At 57.5% G+C, this 20,677-nt stretch overlaps 9 protein-coding genes across 9 annotated transcripts; 5 read left to right on the forward strand and 4 right to left on the reverse strand.

Moving 5' to 3' along the window:
* Positions 1–361: 361 nt before the first annotated feature.
* Positions 362–1,105, forward strand: PG997_001770 (uncharacterized protein; the record flags this gene model as incomplete). The annotated part of the gene is made up of 1 exon (XM_066806085.1): positions 362–1,105. The coding sequence occupies one exon, from the start codon at positions 362–364 to the stop codon at positions 1,103–1,105; it is 744 nt and encodes a 247-aa protein (XP_066675858.1).
* Positions 1,106–1,368: 263 nt separating this feature from the next.
* PG997_001771 (uncharacterized protein) lies at positions 1,369–1,968 on the reverse strand (the record flags this gene model as incomplete). Its single annotated transcript, XM_066806086.1, has 1 exon — positions 1,369–1,968. One exon carries the CDS (start codon positions 1,966–1,968, stop codon positions 1,369–1,371), a length of 600 nt encoding a protein of 199 aa, XP_066675859.1.
* An 813-nt stretch (positions 1,969–2,781) lies between these two features.
* Positions 2,782–3,609, reverse strand: PG997_001772 (uncharacterized protein; the record flags this gene model as incomplete). The annotated part of the gene is made up of 1 exon (XM_066806087.1): positions 2,782–3,609. One exon carries the CDS (start codon positions 3,607–3,609, stop codon positions 2,782–2,784), a length of 828 nt encoding a protein of 275 aa, XP_066675860.1.
* Positions 3,610–6,536: 2,927 nt separating this feature from the next.
* PG997_001773 (uncharacterized protein) lies at positions 6,537–7,016 on the forward strand (the record flags this gene model as incomplete). Its single annotated transcript, XM_066806088.1, has 1 exon — positions 6,537–7,016. The coding sequence occupies one exon, from the start codon at positions 6,537–6,539 to the stop codon at positions 7,014–7,016; it is 480 nt and encodes a 159-aa protein (XP_066675861.1).
* A 1,974-nt stretch (positions 7,017–8,990) lies between these two features.
* Positions 8,991–9,293, forward strand: PG997_001774 (uncharacterized protein; the record flags this gene model as incomplete). The annotated part of the gene is made up of 1 exon (XM_066806089.1): positions 8,991–9,293. One exon carries the CDS (start codon positions 8,991–8,993, stop codon positions 9,291–9,293), a length of 303 nt encoding a protein of 100 aa, XP_066675862.1.
* A 123-nt stretch (positions 9,294–9,416) lies between these two features.
* On the forward strand, positions 9,417–9,737 carry PG997_001775 (uncharacterized protein; the record flags this gene model as incomplete). The annotated part of the gene is made up of 1 exon (XM_066806090.1): positions 9,417–9,737. One exon carries the CDS (start codon positions 9,417–9,419, stop codon positions 9,735–9,737), a length of 321 nt encoding a protein of 106 aa, XP_066675863.1.
* Positions 9,738–9,991: 254 nt separating this feature from the next.
* On the reverse strand, positions 9,992–11,125 carry PG997_001776 (uncharacterized protein; the record flags this gene model as incomplete). Its single annotated transcript, XM_066806091.1, has 2 exons — positions 9,992–10,788; positions 10,867–11,125. The coding sequence occupies 2 exons, from the start codon at positions 11,123–11,125 to the stop codon at positions 9,992–9,994; spliced, it is 1,056 nt and encodes a 351-aa protein (XP_066675864.1).
* Positions 11,126–11,732: 607 nt separating this feature from the next.
* Positions 11,733–13,476, reverse strand: PG997_001777 (uncharacterized protein; the record flags this gene model as incomplete). The annotated part of the gene is made up of 5 exons (XM_066806092.1): positions 11,733–11,917; positions 11,984–12,253; positions 12,314–12,348; positions 12,405–12,936; positions 13,182–13,476. The coding sequence occupies 5 exons, from the start codon at positions 13,474–13,476 to the stop codon at positions 11,733–11,735; spliced, it is 1,317 nt and encodes a 438-aa protein (XP_066675865.1).
* Positions 13,477–15,230: 1,754 nt separating this feature from the next.
* On the forward strand, positions 15,231–16,206 carry PG997_001778 (uncharacterized protein; the record flags this gene model as incomplete). The annotated part of the gene is made up of 3 exons (XM_066806093.1): positions 15,231–15,362; positions 15,414–15,568; positions 15,624–16,206. The coding sequence occupies 3 exons, from the start codon at positions 15,231–15,233 to the stop codon at positions 16,204–16,206; spliced, it is 870 nt and encodes a 289-aa protein (XP_066675866.1).
* Positions 16,207–20,677: the final 4,471 nt, after the last annotated feature.

Here is a 20,677-nt window from a genome sequence, read left to right on the forward strand (position 1 = left end):
ATCATTGTGAGCTTCGTGGTGTCATGATTGCTGGCTACAGTCAAATTGCTCAAGGATAGTCACGAGATGTGCCGACTCACAGTCCTAACCTGAGCTGTGCTTGTCGGAGAATCCGATGCTGGCTGGCAGAAGATTTAAGATTTTCGAATCGACCATATATCTAGTAAACTATGATCTTGAATTGTTGCTGGTGTTTGAGCAATTTGCAAAGGCTGTGGGCCATCGACGAATATTCAAAGACTCGCAAGCCACCAAGTGCCATATTCCTATTGAACACTTGTACACTACGTTTACCCGATCTCAGCGCTCAATAACTTGGCGGTACGAAGAAGAAGAAGAAAGAAAAAGACGAAATCCCACAATGACGGGCAACAGTCAACGACCAGAAGGACTCCCCGTCCCCTGGAGCCCACCCACGTACCAAGAATCGTGCAACCCGAGACCGACTCCCCCCGCGACGGCCGGCGCCTCCTACCACGCCTACGCCGCGCCGCCCTCGATCGAGTTCGAATTCCACCCCGTCCCGCAGTCGCCGCGGGCGGACCAGCCCTGGTTCGGCCGCCTGAGCATCAAGACCGAGAACGTGCCGCTGCTGATGAAGGACGGGTTCGCCATCACCCCCGAGAGCATCCTGCGGGAAGAAGGCTGCGTCAAGTTCACCACCAGCGAACCCGAGGAGGAGTGGATGAAGGAGAAGTGGCCGTACACCCGGCACTATTTCCTCCGAGACCCCAACACCCCCATCCCCGCCCCGGCCCAGCAGCAACGAGAAGAAGGAGGAGGGGAAGGGCAAGAAACCCAAATACCGCCGCGTTGGATGGCGCACATGCAGTGCTTCGCGGCCAACTTCGAGGCGCTGGCCCAGATCCGGCTGTGCGAGCTGACCCACCACCAGGTCGACAACTGCACCGCCTCGGCGCGCGGCGGCAAGGGCCCGCGGATCTACCACTTTGACCGGCTGCGGGCCCGCGAGTCCATCAACTGCATCTACGACGACCTGCCGCTCGAGGGGCTGTGGCCGTATCCGAAGAGCCAAGAGGGGTTCTTGGAGGGGGCCACCAGGCGACAACGCTCTGAAGCCTTTATCAGTTGCTCCAGGGCTTAATCCAGCGCGGGTGAGCAGAGTAGGTCATCAGCCGTAAGGGTCTTGTGGTCTTTGGTTGAGTGGCAGCAATGGTCACTTCTTTTCTTGCTGCTGGATGACTTGTGATTGGGTACATTGGTCTATGTTTCGTGAAGGATTTCAAAATACTTATCAACATGTCTTTCAATTATTTCGGGAGACCTGAGAATCACTTGTGCATTCATGTATTTAGCTCAAGTCTGCGGACTGTGAAAAGGATAGCGGCTTCTTGAGGCAGACGCTGCTTATTGTAAAGAGCAAGCATCATACGTAGTAAAGTCCTCGCGCTCTTCGGGTTCATCTAGGCCACGGCCACAATCCTTCCAACGGAAGGTCGCCGTAGATGGCGTTGACACCCCCTGTCCCCATTCGAACCGGTAGATGAGCTTGTCTTCGTTATTGACGGCTCGGCACAACGCGACGTTGCGGTGCGTGAGGGCGAGGAACCGAAACTCACCGAGATCGGGCAGCACACCACGCGCCCTGACTATTAAATGCGCCGCCCAGCGCGCCGGCTCCTGCTGCCGGTCGCGGAGGAAAATGTGCCTCGACCATGAATACTGGTCCATCCACTGCGGGGATGTTGTGCATTCGCTCTCCGCGATGTATCCCTGTTCGTGCAGGACGTTACCCTCCGCCACGCTAAACCCTTCCTTCATCAGCTGGGGGACGTTGGCGGCCTTGACGCGCATGATACCGATCCACGGCTGTTCCTCCCGCGATTTGGTAGGGTCGGCATGGAAACGGAAGTACATGGTTACGTTTCCGGGAAACTTGTCGAAGAAATCACCACTGGTTGCCGGCGGGAACTCCGCGTAGGGAGGCGGCGGATCGACGGAGGCCATGGTGAAATCCGGGTATCAGAACGTTCGCTTTTCCTATTGTTCATGTATCTATCAGTAAGGTAGAATGGGAGGACGTGTTCTGACTTGGTAAAAGAGCTGTTACGCCAGCCGATTTGGTCCTCATATCCTTTTCGGAGACCACGACGATCAAATTTCTCAAGCAAATTCTGTTCACAAATATGTTCCGGAGAAACATGCGTTTTATAAGCCCAATAATATGCAAAGCGTAATCAGAACAGTTGCTCAAAGACACAGTACGCGCTGAGGGATAAGCTTCGAAATGGGCCAGGGTCCTTCTGCGTGGAAATTCTGGAATTGATGGTAACCTTTACTTTAGGGGCATTCGATTGGCAGGATTAACCATCAGAGAATAGCGAGATATTTGGTTCCTGGAGTCAGTCAATCCTAGTGATTAGGAAGTAAGGAGATGCAATGAACAATTGTTGCCACTCGGTCACAAGTCACAGGCATGGTTCAGAAGACGCGGTGGTGGGTATGTACATAGCATCGCAGCTTCTTGATTAACAGCACTCTATCTACAGACTTCACTGCTGTTCCTCCCAACTCCCCCCGGGCTGAAACCCTTCTATCTAAACAAAAAGCAAGTTCAATCAATCAATCAAATCGTAGCACTCGTGAGAGAAACCCCGGAAGACTCCTTGATTATCCTGTAGTGATGTTGCGCAGCAGCACCCCAAAGGGGAAGGAAGGAGGCATTTCGGGGTGTTCGATCGGAGTGGGTGCGCCAAGAACTCTGAAAAGCTCTAGGCATCCCGACTGTTTCTGGCCATCTTCATCTCAAGATGGAAAGACTTATGCGATGAAGGAGCGGGCGTTCTTCTGGTTGGGGTTGTTGGCAGCCTTGTTGTTGCCCTTGGCGGCAGCGTTGCCACCAGTAGCGGCACCGGCGTTGCCAGTAGCGGGAGCAGCAGCAGCGCCACCGGCACCGGCGACCTGGAAGGCGATGTTGCCACCGAAGGGGCCGGCGTTGTTGTTGTTGGCGATCTTCATGAGGCAGAAGTTGGAGACACCGGTGGTGGGGTCGGTACCCTTGCAGGTGGTGCCGGCGGGGATCTTGACGGAGAAGCTGGCATCGGCGCCGACGTTGGTGGCTCGCTTGCGGATGCCCATGGCGGCCAGAGCACGCTGGACGACGTTGCCCTTGCCGTTGCCGACCATGGTGGAGGTGGCCTTGAGCAGAGTGCCCTTGGAGTAGGCGCCGGTGCCGGTAGGGTCAATGACGACGTTCAGGTCACCCTGATTGTTGATGGCAGTGCCATCGGAGGTGACAGTGCGCCAGGTACCAGTGATGGTACCGGAGCCGTCGGCGGAAACCTGGGGCAGGGTGTTGCCGGACAGGGCCATGGCGTCACCCAGGGTGTTGGCAACCTTGAGGTTGCCGTTGGCGGTGGTCTTGCCGAGGCCGTCGGTCAGGGGCTTGTTGGCGGACTGGTTGGGGAAGACGGTGGTGTCCTTCTCGGTGGCGGCGTTCTTGCCGAAGCGAGCGACGACGGCGCCCTTGATGCCGAGGGCGGTGCCGTTGCCACCCATGTTACCAGTGACGACCTGGACGTTGCCGTGGGCGGAGACGACGGAGGCGGCGGCGAGGGCCAGGGCGAGGAGAGAAGTTCCGGTGTACATCTTGAAGATTGTTTTGGATTGAAAGGTTCCGAGAGATTGGAAAAGACTGCGAGTGAAGAGCGAAGAAAGAGGCTCGAAGAGATCAAAGAATTAATCGGTAAAGATTGTTGAGAAGCGAAGAGTAAACAGACCAGATCAACCGGTTGTGAAGTGTAAAGAAGAAGCGAAGTGAAGAGTGAGAAGCTGACGATGCTGATGATGAGGAGAGAGAATATCGGCAGTAGAGAGGTCGCGGACGGGGAGTTATATACTCGTCGACGGCGCTTAACCTCGTCGCGATGTTTGGTGTTAGTGCCTGGTATCCTCCCTCACTATCCTGGACTCTCGCCAACAAGCGAGTCGGTGATGTTGCTGGGCTATCCACCCCGACTGACCGGGTTGTGACTCGCTTGGTGGTGGTGGTGGTGGTGTGCCTGTCCTCAGGTTGTCTGTCCAGCGTTTGACCCCTTGGCAGGGGTGTTGCGACGGGTATGCGACAGGGGTCTGTCCAGATTCGGGACCCACGCGAGAAGGGAAGCGAAGAAGAAGAAACCGCTAGGCCAGGCCTGCCAGGCCCAGGACCCAGAAACATGACCCCCTCCTGATTGATTCTATCCTATTGGGGTGTAGTTTGATCTCGACCCTCGACAGGGGCCCCGACATCTCATGCAACCCCCTGTGGATAATCTGGGATCGGAATCGCGACGAGTTGCCCTGCCGTCCTAGCCGCACACTCCAGCGAGCGAGAGAACCGCTGCCATGGCGGCTGTTCTCTCTCCCTCTTGGCTGCCAAGTGCTGCTTGGGTCGTGCTGCCGTCGCCCGTCGACCAAACACCAAGCGAAAATCATTGTAAATCAATGCAAATCATAGCTGTCAGCCGGGAAACAAAAGTCTTGGCCTTGGGTGTTTCTGGGAATTCCATCTCCAGTCTATCCAGTTCAGTACCAGGTAAACTCCAGTTCAATCGTCATGTTAGTAAGCAAGTAGTTTGTCTGGTAATATATCTGAATTTGACGGAGCGTTCCCGAACCTGGGGTGCTGTCTGATCCAGTGTGGCTTCTGCTGGTGCTGCTGTAGGTATTGTGCAAGTCGTTCCGATGTGTGTGTTAGTGCCAATCCGTCAAGCTGTCAATTCGTCAATCACAGGTGTCAACCAATCTGTCGTTCTTCCCACTTCAGACAGCCAGCATTGCCATACCCAACCCCCTTTCAGACGAACGGCCGCAGCGTGGGATTGGCATGAAAGAGAGGCCAAGAAGACACCCAGTCGGGCGCCCGAGGATGCCGACGACTGCTCGTAGCGATGTCCTGGATGCGGTGCCCGGGGCTTTGGGCTGGGGGCCGACCGCGAATGTTCCATCATGTAACTGCGCTTGCGGGGTTTCTTGGCTAGGGCCTGCTTGGGCCTGCCTGGGCGCTAGGATGCTGAGACAAGCTTCGGCGGGCCCCTGCGATCTCCTCGCCAAGCTGCTGGGCAAGCTGGGCAAGGGTCTTTTTGGTGGTGGTGTTCTGCTCCTGTGCCCAGAAGCGCTAACTCCCGCCTGGGCGCCCTTTTCTTGGGCGTTCTTTGGGCAGTCCTTGGAAGTTGGGGGCCCTGGGCAGTACATACTGACTTTGGGGGCCCGGCTCACCTGAGATCCCCCCCACCGCTAATACCTCGGTCCTTTCAGTGAGTAGGATTTGCCGAACAGCCCACTCCAACCCTCGATCTCCCTCATGCGGCTCTTTTTCTCCTATCAGCCTATGTAACTATGGATCGTGAGGACTATTCTGGTGTATGTAATTCCCGCATCGATGTTGACCAATGCGCACAATATTGGATATCCATCTGGACCTGGCCCTGGAAGCCGTCGTCTAAATGAGTTATGCATATCGACATGGGATTTCGCCATGGCCGGCGAGCAGCCGCTTTGGCTGTCGTCTTGGACTGCGCCTCTTGAGCAAAGCAGGCAATTGACCCCCCAATCCCATGGGGACTATTCCTGGTGCAATGCATCCCACGGCTGGCGATTCTTCTTCCTTTTCTGTGTCACGTTTGATGCACTGTTGAAATCGCTAGCGGCCCTGCGGAAATACGAGAACTGCCGAATGACAAGGAAATCCCCGAAGCAGACGCCAGCGCGAATCGAAGGCATCCAATGGGCGGCAGCCCTGCCAAATTGGATGCTACCACACGCCGGCCTCGACCTCATCGCACGGATTTACAGCCCAATTCTGTGTGTGCCTCGAAAAGCAAAGACTCCATGGCCTTCGAAAGGTCCCCCTTCGGACGGACGGTTACATCATGCGCCTCAAAACAGATCCACTAGTTGTTTTAGAGGCGATTCCAATGGGAAGCCCTCGCCAGGCCGCCAGCCCCATCCCTGCCTCCACCGGCGACTGGCCTGTAACATTGACAACCACTTGACAAGCAGCAGCAGCAAAGGGTACGCCGGTTGGACTAGCGGCCAGAGTCTGGCCCTCCTGGATAGAAGCTTGAAACAAGCATAACTGAATCATCATGAGATGGCTGGCCTACTCCGAGATTTTGAAACAAGCATAACAACAAAGCATAACTGCAATCATGAGAGAACCCATTCAGAACCCATTCCCATCTCACCCCGACTCGGCCATTATCGCGTGGTGCCCGATTGGCAATTGCAGCAGCGCGCGCTTTTCAGGCTCTGCGCGCCTCTGCTGACAGGGCCAGTGTGGACTCCGGTTCACCTCCGTTGCGTCTTTTGCCCTGCGCCTTTCTGCACGTATGTACATTACAGATAGGTACATGCCAGACTGATATAACTCATCTCAACAAATCAAACCGGTGGCAGGGGGCGGCATAGAAAGAAACGCAAACAAACCCCATCGCGATTCAATCTCCAGCCTCCACCGCGGATTTCGCGAGTCGTGCACAAGCGACGCCGAAGAGTCGAGACCTCCGGGCTTGGACGCAGGCCCGGGGCCCGGGATGCCCGGCGGCGCCGCGAAATCTCTGCTTTTCGAGCTGCGAGAGAGGCCGGACCTGATCGGCGCAAAGGTCGGGGAGCCTCCAAGCACAGGATTGGAGTCCAATGCTTTTAGTTTCGATGCGTGCTCCAAAAGTTGCCGCATGTGGCCTGCCAAGAACGAAATGAACGAAACCCCGACCAGCGCTTCGGGTCCACTCCCGCGGGCAGACCAACGTTGCATTCCCTGGTCAGAGCTTTGGTCCAGCATTGTTGTTATTGCCCGAGAGGCTCCGCTCATGGCCCATGATGGACTGCAAGGGATCATTCCGAGGATCTCCCCTTCTGCTCCTTGGCGAACCGGTCCAAGGCCACTGGTAGAGTTTTCCCACGTTCGTTTGGGCGTCTGCATCAGCCATCTAATTGAAACCTGGGCAAAGCTTGAGTCGAGAAGCGCCCGCATGGCCCAACAGAACCACAGAGCCGCCGGCATCACTTGTTGAGATTGACTTCTAGATCTTAGGTGCGTTAGGTAGGCATGGTCCTGGAGGTTGGGGTCGTGATGCGTGATGTCGGGCAGGAAAGAATCGCCCGGCTCCGACAGACTCCACGTGGTGGGATCGTCGCTGGTGGGTGATTGCCTGCAACAATGTCTCGCCTGTCATCAGAAGGATTTTCGGCCTACCCTGAGAAGATCCAAAGCGTTTCCCTTCGTCAATGGTTGCCCGTTTTCAGCTGCTGCCGCCCAAACGCCTCGGCCGCCGATACCTCCTTCTTCTCATACGAGGGCCTGTAAGTTCCCAGTACGGTACTTTTGCCGCAGATCGGCAGCGCGGCATCCTGTCCAGGGACAATAACCCCCCAGACCCGGACGTCGTCTGAGGCAAACTCTACCCGAGTGCCCCTTCGTCTGTTCGTCTATTCTTTCAATGGCCACTTTCAGCATCACCCTCGCTTTTCCTGTGCAGCTTTTCGACCAATGAGGCGAGGTATCCGTTTTCACGGGCGGTTGCAAGGAAAGCGGGTTCTAATTATCCCATCCCAACTGACTGTGCGAAACGTGCCCTTCCAAGGATCCGTTTCATCCCACCTTTCGTGACACTGACAAACCAATCGCATCCCCGAGTGAATCCTGTTCTCATGCATGCAATGCTACCCTGCCCACGGCTCCCCTTTCGACCATCGAGAATAGAACCAACACCGCAGCTCGGCCATCATGGTGGTTGAAGATCCCGTGTGTAATTCCAAATGCAGTCAGTCCTCTGCTACCGTAGGGGAAGACGAACCACCAGAGCTGGATAGACCACGGACATCACTTGCTGGTTCATGCCATTGCCCACATACAACATAGCTCTGCAAGCCTGTATGTCACCAAATTTTGCGAGTCCGACTGATACGACAGTCTTCTTCATGGTCTGCAAGTTAGACAGATGCTGGATAGTTGAAGCCTCACGCTTAGCTCATGATGTCAGGGATAACTAAAAGCCTGAACGGTTACTAATGATGAATTTACGGACTGCCTCATGCATAATACCCTTAATAAACTGACCTTGCCGACTCTGAAGTATGTACCATCTGAAGACATGGGCTCCTCAACATCAGCTGTCGATTCATGAGACACAGTAGCTTAGTTCAACAACACTTCTAGTTGAGGAGATTCCGCCGAATTTGGCCATGACCATACTTGGTAGCCTTTCCATGTATTTACCAGGGAAACAGTCATATTGTAGATTATAGCGTAATGCCTCGTCTGCCTAGGTAATGATATCATGCCTTGGGTGTTTTGCAATAACCCATTTCCCACCTTGAGCCCGCAGGCGACGCTTTGCGTTGGATCCGTAGGTTCAAATTTCGAAGCAAACCAGCTGATCCCCAGTACTAAAGTCCAAGCAAGAAAGTTCATAAGTGCCTCGTCCGAGTATAATATTCATCTGAGCTCATACAGCTCCATCGCGACTCTAGGGGACCTGCATCATTCAGCCCAGAATTGGAAAAAGGGGCCAAGGACGGCGAGGTAACGACACCCGCCAAGTAAGGCCAAGCCGCCCCCAACTGACCGTCATATACAGGAGCACTGGCAGATCTGATATGTGACATAAGTCTAACTGTACCCGCGGATGATTGCTCAGTAATTGGCGGAAGGGAAATTAATTGGTACAAATGCGTATCGTGACTATATGCAGCACCCGATGAGAACCAATGACAGCCATACATTACGCTCACTACACATCGGTAAGGAGTAGTGGCGTAGGACAGAGTTATCCAAAAGGGTTGTCTAAATGACGCCGTTGGGCCAACTGGAAGCAAGGGCGTCATTTACGCTCATTCGAGAAGGTATTACTAGGGATGGCCAACTGTCGAGCGTACCCGCGAGAGTTTGCGGGAATCCTTTTCACTTTCCTCTTGCTTCTGTCCATCCAGACTACCTCAAGCTCCATAACACCACCAGCCCTCGAATCGTACTCAACTACATCACTATGAAACTCTCTCTGACCGCCCTCCTGGCGTCCGCTGCCAGCAGCGTCATGGCGACCCGGTACTGCGACCCCGCCACCAGCGTGTGCTACGACCAGATGGTCGTGCCCAGCTACGACGTGGCCTACCGCGTCGCCGTCCCCGACGTCGCCACGGCCCCCTTCGACATCCTCCTGCAGATCGCGGCGCCCAAGTCTGTGGGCTGGGCCGGCGTGGCCTGGGGCGGGCAGATGACGTTGAACCCCCTGACCGTCGGCTGGGCCAACAACGATAAAACTGTCGTCTCTTCTCGGTGGGCTCCGTAGGTCTATCTTGGTTGTAGTTCGATTCAGCTTGAGCATATCACCACCAAAAAGATTTCCATTCACTGTCCTTGGGTACAGCTATGAGAAAACAAAGAAGCTAACGTCGAGCCCAGGTACCACTCCATGCCCGGCCCCTACGCGGGCGCGATGTACACCGTCCTCAAGGGCTCCGAGGCCAACAGCACGCACTGGACCCTGACGACGCTGTGCCGCGGGTGCAGCCAGTGGACCGCGACCGCGCAGCGCGGCACGAACTCCAAGAGCCTCGACCCGGCCGCCACGGCGCCGGTCGATCTGGCCTACGCGCTCTCGGTGACGCTACCCGCGGAGCCGGCCAACAACGCGTCGCGCATCTCGTACCACAGTTCCCGGGGCGCGCTGGCGCTCGACATGGCGGTGGCCAAGACGAGCAAGTTCGATAAGTATGTGCAGTTGTTGTCGTAGGGGGAATGCTTCGGGCGACTGGGTTATGATGACGTTTTGAGGGTATGTTCTCTTCTACGACAGAGACCTGGAATGCCAGTGGGCTTTTGGCTGATAGCATGTGACGTGGTGGTTTCAATTGTTGATATAGATGTAGGACGGAAGTGCAACTTAGGTAAACAATGTCGAATGCTTAAGGGGTTGGATTGCGAAACTACGTATAAAGCTACTGGTCTAAATCTAAAATGCCTGCGCGACTGCTAGCACTGCCTGAACTACTCCTTTCTACACTCGTGAACTCTCGCCGATATTTCCCCAGTGATAATGATTCCAACATTGAGACACGTCTTGTTATCCCGCGAAATACGCTCATGGAACCCCTTGTCGAACAACAGCGCCGCGAGCGGCACGGCCGAGCTAGGCTCAACCGACCCCTCCAACCCGAGTTCCCGCGACACCGCGAGCGCACGCACGATCTCCTCCTCCGTGACCTGCAGCACGTCGGCGGCCGCCATACTCTCCGAAATAATGGCCCAGCTCGCATCGCCGATCTCGGCGCGCAGCCCGTCGGCCGCGCTCGGCGGACCCACCTTCGGGTCGCGCGGGACCCGTCGCCCCTGTTTCAGGCTCTCACGAAGCTGCGACCCGCCGCCGACCACGGGCTCGCACGCCAGGACCTGGATTCCGGCGTCGCGACTGAGCGCCACGAGGCAGCCGGCCAGCAGGCCGCCGCCGCCGCACGGGACGAGGATGACGTCAAGGCCCTCTGCATACCCGTTCTCGACCTGCCGCGCGAACTCGAGGCCGATGGTGCCGTGGCCCTCGAGTACGGCCGTGTCCTCGGACGAGCCCACCAGCCTCGCGCCCGTAAACAGCGCGAGGTGTTTCGCCAAGCGGCGGCAGGGTTCCAGGTCGTAGCCCGGCGAGAGGTAGAGCTGGGCGCCCAGGGCCCGGACGGCCTGCAGCTTCTCCGGCGCGGCCTGGTCGGGCATCACGACCTTGACGGGGATCTTGACGTTCCGGATGCGCGAGAGCTCCTGGGTGGCCTCTACGAGACCTCGGGCGTGGTTGCCTTTGAGTGGTGGGGTCAGGTGTTAGCTGCGAGTGATAGAAGATGGTAGGGAGATTATTTAGGTCCAAGGGAACTCACCCGAACTGTACGTCACGAACCCCCTGGCAAGATTCGCATCATCCAGCTGGCTGAGCGCATTCATGGCGCCGCGATACTTGAAAGACCCGGCCTTTTGGAGATTCTCAAGCTTCAGGTACACGTGGAGAGTCATAGGCTTAGCCAGCCGATCTTGGAGTAGTTTCGAAAGCTCAGGGGACAGGATGCATGGTGTTTTCGTCACTGCGCCAGAGAGACGGTCGTGGGCTTGGACAATGCTTTCCTGTGTAAGCTGATCCATTGTGATAGAAGTTGATTTGTGTTTCTGTATCTACTGTTGAATTTTGGGTGATAGGAAAGTTGCTTGGCGATTTAAAGAGGAACAATAAAACACCACCTGATACTGCCGAACAAGCAGCTAATATATGGATACCGGCTGAGCGCTTTGAGTTCGCGGTTGAGCGGCACCAGTACGCTGTCGCCGTTGCTGATTCATGGCCAACTCATCAATAATGAGTCGCCATTGCTCATACACAGTCGGAACCCAACAGTTGCACCAAACTACCAGCCAATTCACAGAGACAGATGCAACGCAGAAGCTGACTTAGTCATGACTCGGTATGAGTAAAAGAAGGCCAGTGGCACAGTACCCGCTCCCTCGTTCATCTGATTAGCCCTGAAGCTGCGGTTGTGTTTATCAACTCTGTATTATTGTCATTACCTGCCCTACGTGAGTGACTGCAACACTCGCAACGAACCAAGGTCGGTGGTGATTAGATTAGTTCAGTCATGCAACATTACATCCCACAAGTGTCTCCTGCTCGTCAAAGCTCAACTCAACACCATCGGCTAGACCCCTGCATCTGTCAGTTCATGATGATTATATATCTGAAACGTAATCTCCTAATTTACCTCGAAGCGATATCTTTGCGGTAATGCATGCCATCGAACTTGATGAGGTCCACACCTGCGTATGCCGCCTTGACAGCTTCCTCGAGCGTACGCCCGCTTGCCGTGACCGCGAAGACTCGGCCGCCCGCAGTCTTCAGCACCCCGTTCTCACGTCGCGTTCCGGCATGGAAGATGAGAGTGCCTGTATGGTGTTAGCCATGATACCAATGTTTTCAAATGCCAAACAGTGAGTAGGGAGGGGACTGACCTTCCGGACACGGCGCGAGCTCGATCGAGTGGCCTTGGACATAGGGGCCTGGGTATCCTTCGGACGCCACCACCACATTGCATACGTAACCGCTCCGGTGCTTGATCTCTACATCCGCGAGCTTGCCCGAGATGCAGGCCAGGAGGATGTGGCACAGGTCGGTATCGTCGGACAGAAGGGGCAGCATCGATTGGGTTTCGGGGTCACCGAACCGGGCGTTGTATTCAATCACCTTGGGGCCGAATTGCGTCATCATCTGCGGCAAAGTTCCTGTCAGTATGTGGTGATCCTGTGCACCAGAAGCGATGGACTTAAGATAATGTCACTTACGATACCCGAGAATAGCAGCCCACGAAAAGGACGTCCTGATTCACCCGTTAGAATTTGTCATATACCACTGTAAGCCAATGCAGCTGGCGACTTGCCTTCTCTCTGGAGCCCGTCCAACGTTCGCTTGATGATCTTGCTATCAATCCTCTCCATGTCCTTGTCTGTGATGAAAGTGGTGGGCGTGTAAACCCCCATACCGCCCGTGTTGGGGCCGTCGGCTGCCGAGGCTCTCTTGTGGTCCTGGCCGGCCGGCAGAGATTTCCAGGTGTACCCATCGCAGAAGGTATGGACGCTGATATCGTCGCCCTCGAGAAACGTTTCGATGACGACGGAGTCGCCAGCCTCCTTGCCGAACTTCTTGTAGACCATGATGTCGTCTAGCGCCTCTAGGGCCTCCTCCTTGCCTTTGGGTAGGATGACGCCCTTGCCGGCCGCCAGACCGGAGGCCTTGATGACCACGGGCCTCTCTACGTTCTTGATGTACTCTCTAGCCTTGGAGTAGTACTCGAAACCCTCGCCGATGCTGGTCGGGATCCCGTATCTCCGCATGAACGTCTTGGCGAAGACTTTCGAACCCTCGATCTCTGCGGCTGCCCGACTGGGTGCAAAGCAGGGAATGCCGGCTGATCGCCAACAAAGGTTAGCATAATTCCTCTAGAAGCAGGAGAGTATCTAGAACATGATAGCCAGGCGCATCGGATGGTTCATGTCTTGCATTTGCACTAGCGCAATGCATGCACGCTCAGCCACCCGCAACCTGCGCTCGCGCTCCCGAGAAACGCTATCTTTATTTTGACTTAGGTGGCGACGTAGTCAAGGATAACGTTGCACATGTCCCTCTAGTTGCAGATAAAGTCAATAAACTTACTGCCACGAAAGTGATCCTCGATTCCATCCACCACGGCCTCGTCTGGTCCCGCGACGACGAGACCGACCCCATTCGCCTTGGCGAAAAAGACAATTGCCTCGTAGTCGTTGGGCTGGATGTTAGCGACGTTCTGGGTCTTGTCCGCTTCTTCGGTGCCCGCGTTGCCGGGGGGCACGAAGATGCGCCACACCGAAGGCGATTGCGCTAGCTTCCAGGCCAGCGCGTGCTCCCGGCCGCCCTTGCCGACGATCAGCACGGTCACGGAGTCGGGGATGGGAGGGGAAAATGAATCCATGATGTGTATGCGGCACAATATTGTTGCGAGCGATAAAGCAAGTTAGAGGAAAAGGAATTCTCGTCCAAGACAGGTTTTTAGGGGCATGGATTGAAAAGGGCAGCGGCGAGCAAATGCGAGTAATCTGGTCATTGGCGACACTTTGTGACGCGACAGGCTTCAGTACCTGCGAAACATGATTCACAACAGCAGATTGGTATTGCGACAGTCTATTGAGCTTATCATTATCATGGACCTGTAAACAAAGCTTACCTTATCGATCTGTGAGACTTAACCTTGATGGTTGGATATCTTGCTCTCGGGGAAACCAAGATGGCCAGAAAGTTACAAAAGGGGCGCAAATCACGCGCAAGTAAGTGATCAGACCTTCCAACTCTGGCAACAGAGCAGTCCTATCCTACGATTCCCGGGCGGCATGCCTCGCCCGGGACTACAATGAGCGTAGTCAACTCTGTCTCAGGAAACCTACGCCTTGCTATTTCGCGTATCACATTTATTGTAGTGTCATCGGCCCGCCATCCCTGCACGGCGTCAAAGAGAAGACGCGGGCGGCGCGCCTCGCCCGGGACAATTACGTTCTTCCACTCCTCCAATTCCTCGTGTACCCACTAGCCGTCCGCGGTCCCTGGCGAGAAAAGGCACTGGAGCACCTCGCCGGGCGGGCGGTCAAAGTACCACGTCCCGCCCGGGCTACACACCGAAAAGTGCGTGATGATCCTCTCGAGATGCGGCCTGCGAGGGGTAGGAGGGCTCGATGGCATGCTGCCAGGTTGAAGAGATGGCGGATACGATGAAGTACTATGGTTGAAGGTATGTTTATACGAACTGTTTCAGAGGACATCGGGCATGGTGCCCAGGACTTTGACCAAGAGCTTGTCCGTGGCATATCCAGGATGTTGAACTGTTTGATGACGGGTACCTAAGTATTGGCCCATGAACCCCTCTGTTATCAACTGAAACAATGCAAAAGATGGACAGGGGTCACTGCTCGGCCCGCCGCACTAAAGTCTTGTGCCACCTGGTTGCAGGCGCTTTTGCTTTGATGGGCTCCAATGCGATACCGGGCTTCCCTGTAATAAACGAGAAGACTAGAGCGTCACCTGCTTGCACCTCCAGCATTACTGCCATGGACAATATCCCGTTTTAGTTTTGCTTCAGCTATCGTCACCGCTCTGAACCACAGGTCGAGTGGGAAGGTCCAAAGCTTCCAATTGGCAATGAATGAGAACAATGGAGGTGCGAAAGCAAGTGGGACCTCCCCCAACTTTTCTTCAGGTGCCACTACACTTGACACACACATCAATGCTCATCACCAGAGATTCGTAGCTGTAATCCAGAACATACCGCCATCCTTTTCTCATTAACGCGCGTAAGTACACGCACTTAGTCTTGGGAAACGAAATTAAGAATGGTCACGGAATTAACCAAAATAATTTTTCTTTTCAGAAGCTTACAACTCGAATTCGCAGATTATTTTGAGCATTTCCAGTCATCGTCTACGCCCCGGCTAAATCTCGATAAGATACCCTCCGGAAATATCAACACCAGTGTCAAGGCAGGCTCCAATTTATACGGCAGTGGCAGTGGCGGCAGCTCCTTGAACACGTCGGCTCCAAAGGCAAGGGACGTGCCAGCTTGATCAAGACAGAAAGCCAGGCGAACGATGCTGATCCAGTCGCCCACAACCAGTACCGAGGCCCAGCTCGAAGCGGCTCCGCCACAGACATGAATTGGATATAGAGGCAGACGCGGACATGGCTCAACGTACCCGCGACGGCAGTCTCGGTGGTGGCCCAGCCAACAAGGCCTACTCGGCTGGCGGTACCGGCGGCGACTTCCTTCGAGGTAGTAACAAACAGCCCCAGAGATTGAGCAACGAGGAAAAAGTTGCCATCACCAACCGTTTCGGAAGGGTTTCCCACGCATGAACGAGCCAGGACGGCAGTCACCTTGAATGGCCCGGTGGCCCATTTCCTCCCGACAATGCCGGCTGCGTCCCCTTGCAACTTGACGCCATCGTGGGCAGAATCAACCCGCGTTTCCCCGACAAAATGCGCAGCTTCATCACCTCCTTGGACTCCACTCCTGCAATGTAAGATCTCAGGACATCAAGCTGTATAAAGATGGTCGCAAGACCATCTACGAAGGTACCAACTACTCATACGAGCACGACGGACAGCTGGTACAGAGCCTGCAGTGCAACGCAACGCATGGGGGCTAGAGGCGCTCAGAGCAGTGGCTGCGGCCTTCGGACCCGAAGCTAACCGAATGATGTACAAGAGGTATCCCTCCATGGAGTTTGGGATGCCAAGCCACGATTCGCCTGGCAGCTTGTTTCGGAGTTCAACTACGAAGTGCCACCCACCCAACAGGCTAAAAAAGAAAAGAAAAAAGATTACGAATGGCATGTCAACGACAAGTATCATCATGCCATTCGAATTCACGCCGGTCAAGACACACAAGCCGCCTTCCGTGTCTGAAACTCAGCTCGTCTGCTACCGGACTTGTGGCGAGCACACAAGAAATCTGGCAAGAGATGTGAAGTCCATCTGCCCCAACACTGCTACGCCCGATGCACCAAGCGGGTCGAAGGAAAGAGCGCCCAGTGTCCAGTCGTCATCCGGAACCCAGCCGGACAAGAGAATGAGAGGTCTTGGCACTATTACACAGCTAGCTGCAGCCAGTGTAGGACTTGAAACCCACGTCACCGTCAGCCATGGGCGCTTGTGACTGAACATGGCATCTTAATGGGAAGTCGAGAGCGTCACCTGATCCTCCTGGGTCAAAGGTTCAAATCGCAGCCGTTAAGTAAGCTGGCTTTGGATAGATATCGTGGGCAGTGGGTGATGCCAAGATCTGCTTACTTGGTATTAAATAGAGATATCTAGTATTTCGCCACATCGTGTGGCTAGTGTTTTTCTTTCGTCCTGTTCTCCCGAATCTCTTTCTCCGTGGATAATCATTTAAAGAAAAACAGTCGCTTATAAACATGCTGCTTTATAAGTAGTTACTAAGCAAATTAAAGTGCCTAGGCGCTATTCCGGCGGTTGTTCACGGAGAACAACCGGCCGTTTGGCGTGGGGTTGGCGTCGCGCACGGGCCCGTTCCCGTAGGACCGCGTCACGCACAACAACGCGACCGGGTTGGCCCGTGGCGCGGCCCCGCCCCACTTGGGGTTGCTTGGGGTTGTTTGGGGTTACGTAGGGTCGCGGCTGCTAGGGGTTCTTCTACGTCCCGTCGGGTCGCCATCGTAAGCAATAGAGCACGTACCTGGGACTTCGTTGTTGTTTTGTTCTTGGTTGTTTTGGTTTTTTTTGGCACAGGAGCATATTCGGACTTTCTCGGCTTTTTTTGGGCGATTATGGCGACCGCTACCGTACACGACGATCCGGAGGCCATCGTCGCATTCGATCGGCCCCGGGGGTCGCGCTTTGCGTGTTGTGCCGCGTCGGCGTAGGCGCGGCGGCCGCGCACTTCCGTAACCGGCACCGGCTCACGGGCGAGCGGCTTCAGCGGGTGCTCGCGCGGTGCCAATCGATCGAGGGCGGCGCGCGCCACCCCGCGACGGTCGAACGCCCGGCCGACGGGGGTGCCGCGGTCGAGGGGCTCGCGAAGCTCCCCGGCTACGCGTGCGCCTCGGCCGGGTGCCCGTACCGGACGGTGAACTCGAAAAACATGGTCCACCACGCGCGGACGGCGCACGTCGAGGCCGGCTGGAAGCGCGTTGCCCTGCAGTCGTACACGCCGGGGCGGCACGCGCGGTACTGGATCGTGGCGGACGACGACGACGACGACGACGACGACGACGATGAAGGGGAACAGGAAGGCGAAGGCAGCGGCGAACAAAGCGACGGCTGGGGGGCAAATGCTTACGGCGTACAGCACGCAGCTAGCCGCCGAGGAAGCGGCGCAGCGCCGTGTCGCCGAGGGCCCGCGGGGCTCGACGGCGACTCGGTCTGGGTACGCGAAATGGGCTGGGCGCGGCACTTGGACGGGAAAGATCTAGTGGCACTGCACGAAGCGGGCGCCGGCCCGGTTTCGCCGGCGGTTCGGGCGAAACTACGCGACCGCTGCGCGCGGGAGGAGCAGGCGCGGCTGGCGCGGCTCGCGGGCGCGTTCGACGGCGAGGTGGCGCGGTCGCTCGAGCGGGTAGCGTGGGTCCCGCACGAGACGCTTCGCTGGCTCGAGAGCATCGATCCGGGTAAGCCGGCGCGACGGCCGTTCGGCGCGAAAGAACACGCCGGCACGATGAACCGGTACCGGGGGTACTGGCAGCGTTATCTCTGCTACTGCGTGCGGGCGTACGGGCTCGGGCGCGAAGAGGCGGAGGCGCAGCGGGGGATCCGATTCGCGGACCGGCAGTGGGACGCGTTGGCCGATGTAATCGAAGCGCTCGAAGAGAAAGAAGAAAAGGAAGATAAAGAGAAGGAAAAGGAGGAAGACGACGTCGCTAACGGAGAAAACCGGGACGCGCGGGGGATGTTGGGCCGCGCCGTCTTCCAGTTCTGCGTCTACTCGCTCCAACAAAAACTAGGGGGCCGGGTTTTCGAGAGCCCGCTGCTGCACTTCGCCGCCGTGCTCGGGATCGACGTAGAGCGGCGGGCGTGGCGGGCGGCGAAGAATTACACGAACCAGCTCGCGGGGCTGCTCTGGTGCGCGCGGGTACTGCTGCTCGAGGCGGCGTTCGAAGGCCAGCCGGAAGACGCCGAGGCGGTAGACGTCGACGCCGTTGAACACTTTAAGCAGGAGCACCGGGCGTGGCTCGCGGACGGCTCGCATACGCCGGTTAGCACGATCGTGCGCTGGATGGCGTACGGGGAAAGGGTTCCGCCGGCAGGAGGGCGGGACGTCGGCGGTACGGTGGGAAACGGGGTAAGAAAAAGAAACATTGTACTACTTCGGGCAGCGGATCCGGCTCGAGGCGTTTCGGCAGGGGGCGTGCGCCGTCGTCGACGAGGCCGAGGCGCTATCAGACGGGCTTTGTTTCGGCGGCTGGGGGTGCGCTCGCGGCCTCGCTCGATCTCGCGCGCGTCGTCGATACCGTGATGTTCGAAGGAGCCGGCCGGTCGTTTGCGACGCACGAGGCGAATAGCTGGTTGCGGCCGGGACACGCGCGGCTGGCCGAGCTCGCGCGCGCGACGTTATGGGACGGCAAGAGACGGCGGTGGCGGAACGAACCGGTACAGCGTTGGCTCGGACGGCTCCGGGACTTCCGGCGCGCCCATCTAGTCAATACGCACGTTTGGGGCGGACAGCCCGGCCGCGGCCCGGAGATTATGACGCTGCGGCACGGCGATACGCAGCAGCTGCTCCGCAACGTTTTTGTTATCGACGGGGAAGTAATGCTCGTAACGGACCGCGATAAGAATAAGGCGATCCGGGGCATCGGCCGGAAAGTGGCGCGGTTTCTGCCGGCGCGCGTCGGGAAAATGATGGTCGCGTACGTCGTCTGGCTGCTCCCGTTCGAGCGGTTCTTGGAAGCGCAAACCGGCGTACAGGGGGCGGCGCCGGCGCTCGCACCGCTGCTCTGGAAGGATGGGCGGGCGGGTGCGTGGCAGACGGCCGAGCTAAGCAAGCAGCTGGTGCGCGCGACGGGCCAGCACGTTGGGGTCGAGCTGTCGGTGGCCGATTACCGGCACGTGGCGATCGAGCTAGGGCGGACGGTCCGCGGGCTCGTTGTACGGCAGCTCGAGGTCGATCTCGCCGGCGATAACGACCGGGGCGGCGACGGGGCGGCGGTCGAGGACGCGGCCACGGGGGAGGCGCGCGAAGGGGCGCGGTTCGAATCGGTATGGGATCTACAGGCAACGCACGGCAGCGCAATAGCGCGGCAGCACTACGCCGTCGACGTACGATTCCCGAACCAGCTCCAGCCGCAGATGGTAGCGAACTTCCGCGAAATCAGCCGGCTCTGGCACCGTTATCTCGAACACGGTAATAATAGCGTCGATTATAACGGCGGCAACGGCGAGGAAAATCAAAAGCGACGTCGTATAAACGAGCAAGCGGACGAAGATTCTACGGCCACGACGCCGGCGGCGAAGCGGTCCGAACCAGCGCCCGACCCCGCGGCCGAACGGCGGCAACAAAAAGCCGACGGCGCGCTCGAAACGTTACTAGGAAACGGGGCGCGTTGGCGGTCGGCGGAACAGGAAGACGCGGCTCGTCGGGTGCTGGCGTTACGAGGAAACGCCGTGCTTATCGTCGTGCTCCCTACCGGTGCGGGCAAGAGCGTACTATTTTTGCTGCCGGCGTTGCCCGAGATACACGCGGGGGTGAGTCTCGTCGTCGTCCCGTTTACCGCGCTGATCGACGATCTCGTGCAACGCGCAAGGGACGCCGGGGTAGACTGCTTGCACTGGCAGCCGGCCGAGGTCGAGGGGCGCGAAGAACAAACCCGGGTCGCGCGGCTCGTCGTCGTAAGCGCCGACGTCGCGACGAACGGCGAGTTTCTCGCGTACGCCGATAGTTTACGCGCGAGGCGGCTGCTCCGGCGCATCTTCATCGACGAGTGCCATACCGTGCTGATGGACGCCGCGTACCGGCCGCGGCTCGAAGAGCTCCGGGAGCTGCACCGGTTCGACTGCCCCGTGGTGCTGCTTACGGCGACGCTGCCGGTGCGGCTCGAGCGCGCGTTCCGGCAGGCGATGCTGGCCGAGGATGCCGCGATCGTACGGGCGCCGACGACGAAGCGGAACGTCCGATATCGCGTTACGACAGTCGCGCCGGGCCCGACGGCGGTCGAGGACGAGGTAATACGTACGGTGATCCGGCTGCAGCGCCGCTGGCGAGACGACGAAAAGGGGTGATCTACTGCCGGTCCAAGCAGGCGTGCGAGGCGTTAGCGGACAAGATCGGCTGCGCGTTTTATCACAGCGGCGTGGACCAGGCGACGCGGCAAGCGCGGCTCGAGGCGTGGGCGAAAGGGAAGGCCGACAGCAACTGGATTGCGGCGACGACGGGGCTGGGGACCGGAGTCGACATTCAAGGGATCGTGGCGGTGGTGCACGCGGGGCTGCCGTACGGGCTGGTGGACTTCGCGCAGCAGACGGGCCGGGGCGGGCGGCGGGAAGGCGAGACGGTCGATTCGGTGGTCGTGTGGGACGGACGGCCGGCGTGGCAGGATCCGCAGAGGAGCGACGTCGAGCAGCTGAACCGGCAGGCGATGGCGTGGTTCGTGCAGAGCGTCGACTGCCGGCGG

This window comes from Apiospora hydei (assembly GCF_038363865.1).
Source record: "Apiospora hydei strain CBS 114990 chromosome Unknown utg000002l_segment0_segment0, whole genome shotgun sequence".
Taxonomy (NCBI): domain Eukaryota; kingdom Fungi; phylum Ascomycota; class Sordariomycetes; order Amphisphaeriales; family Apiosporaceae; genus Apiospora; species Apiospora hydei.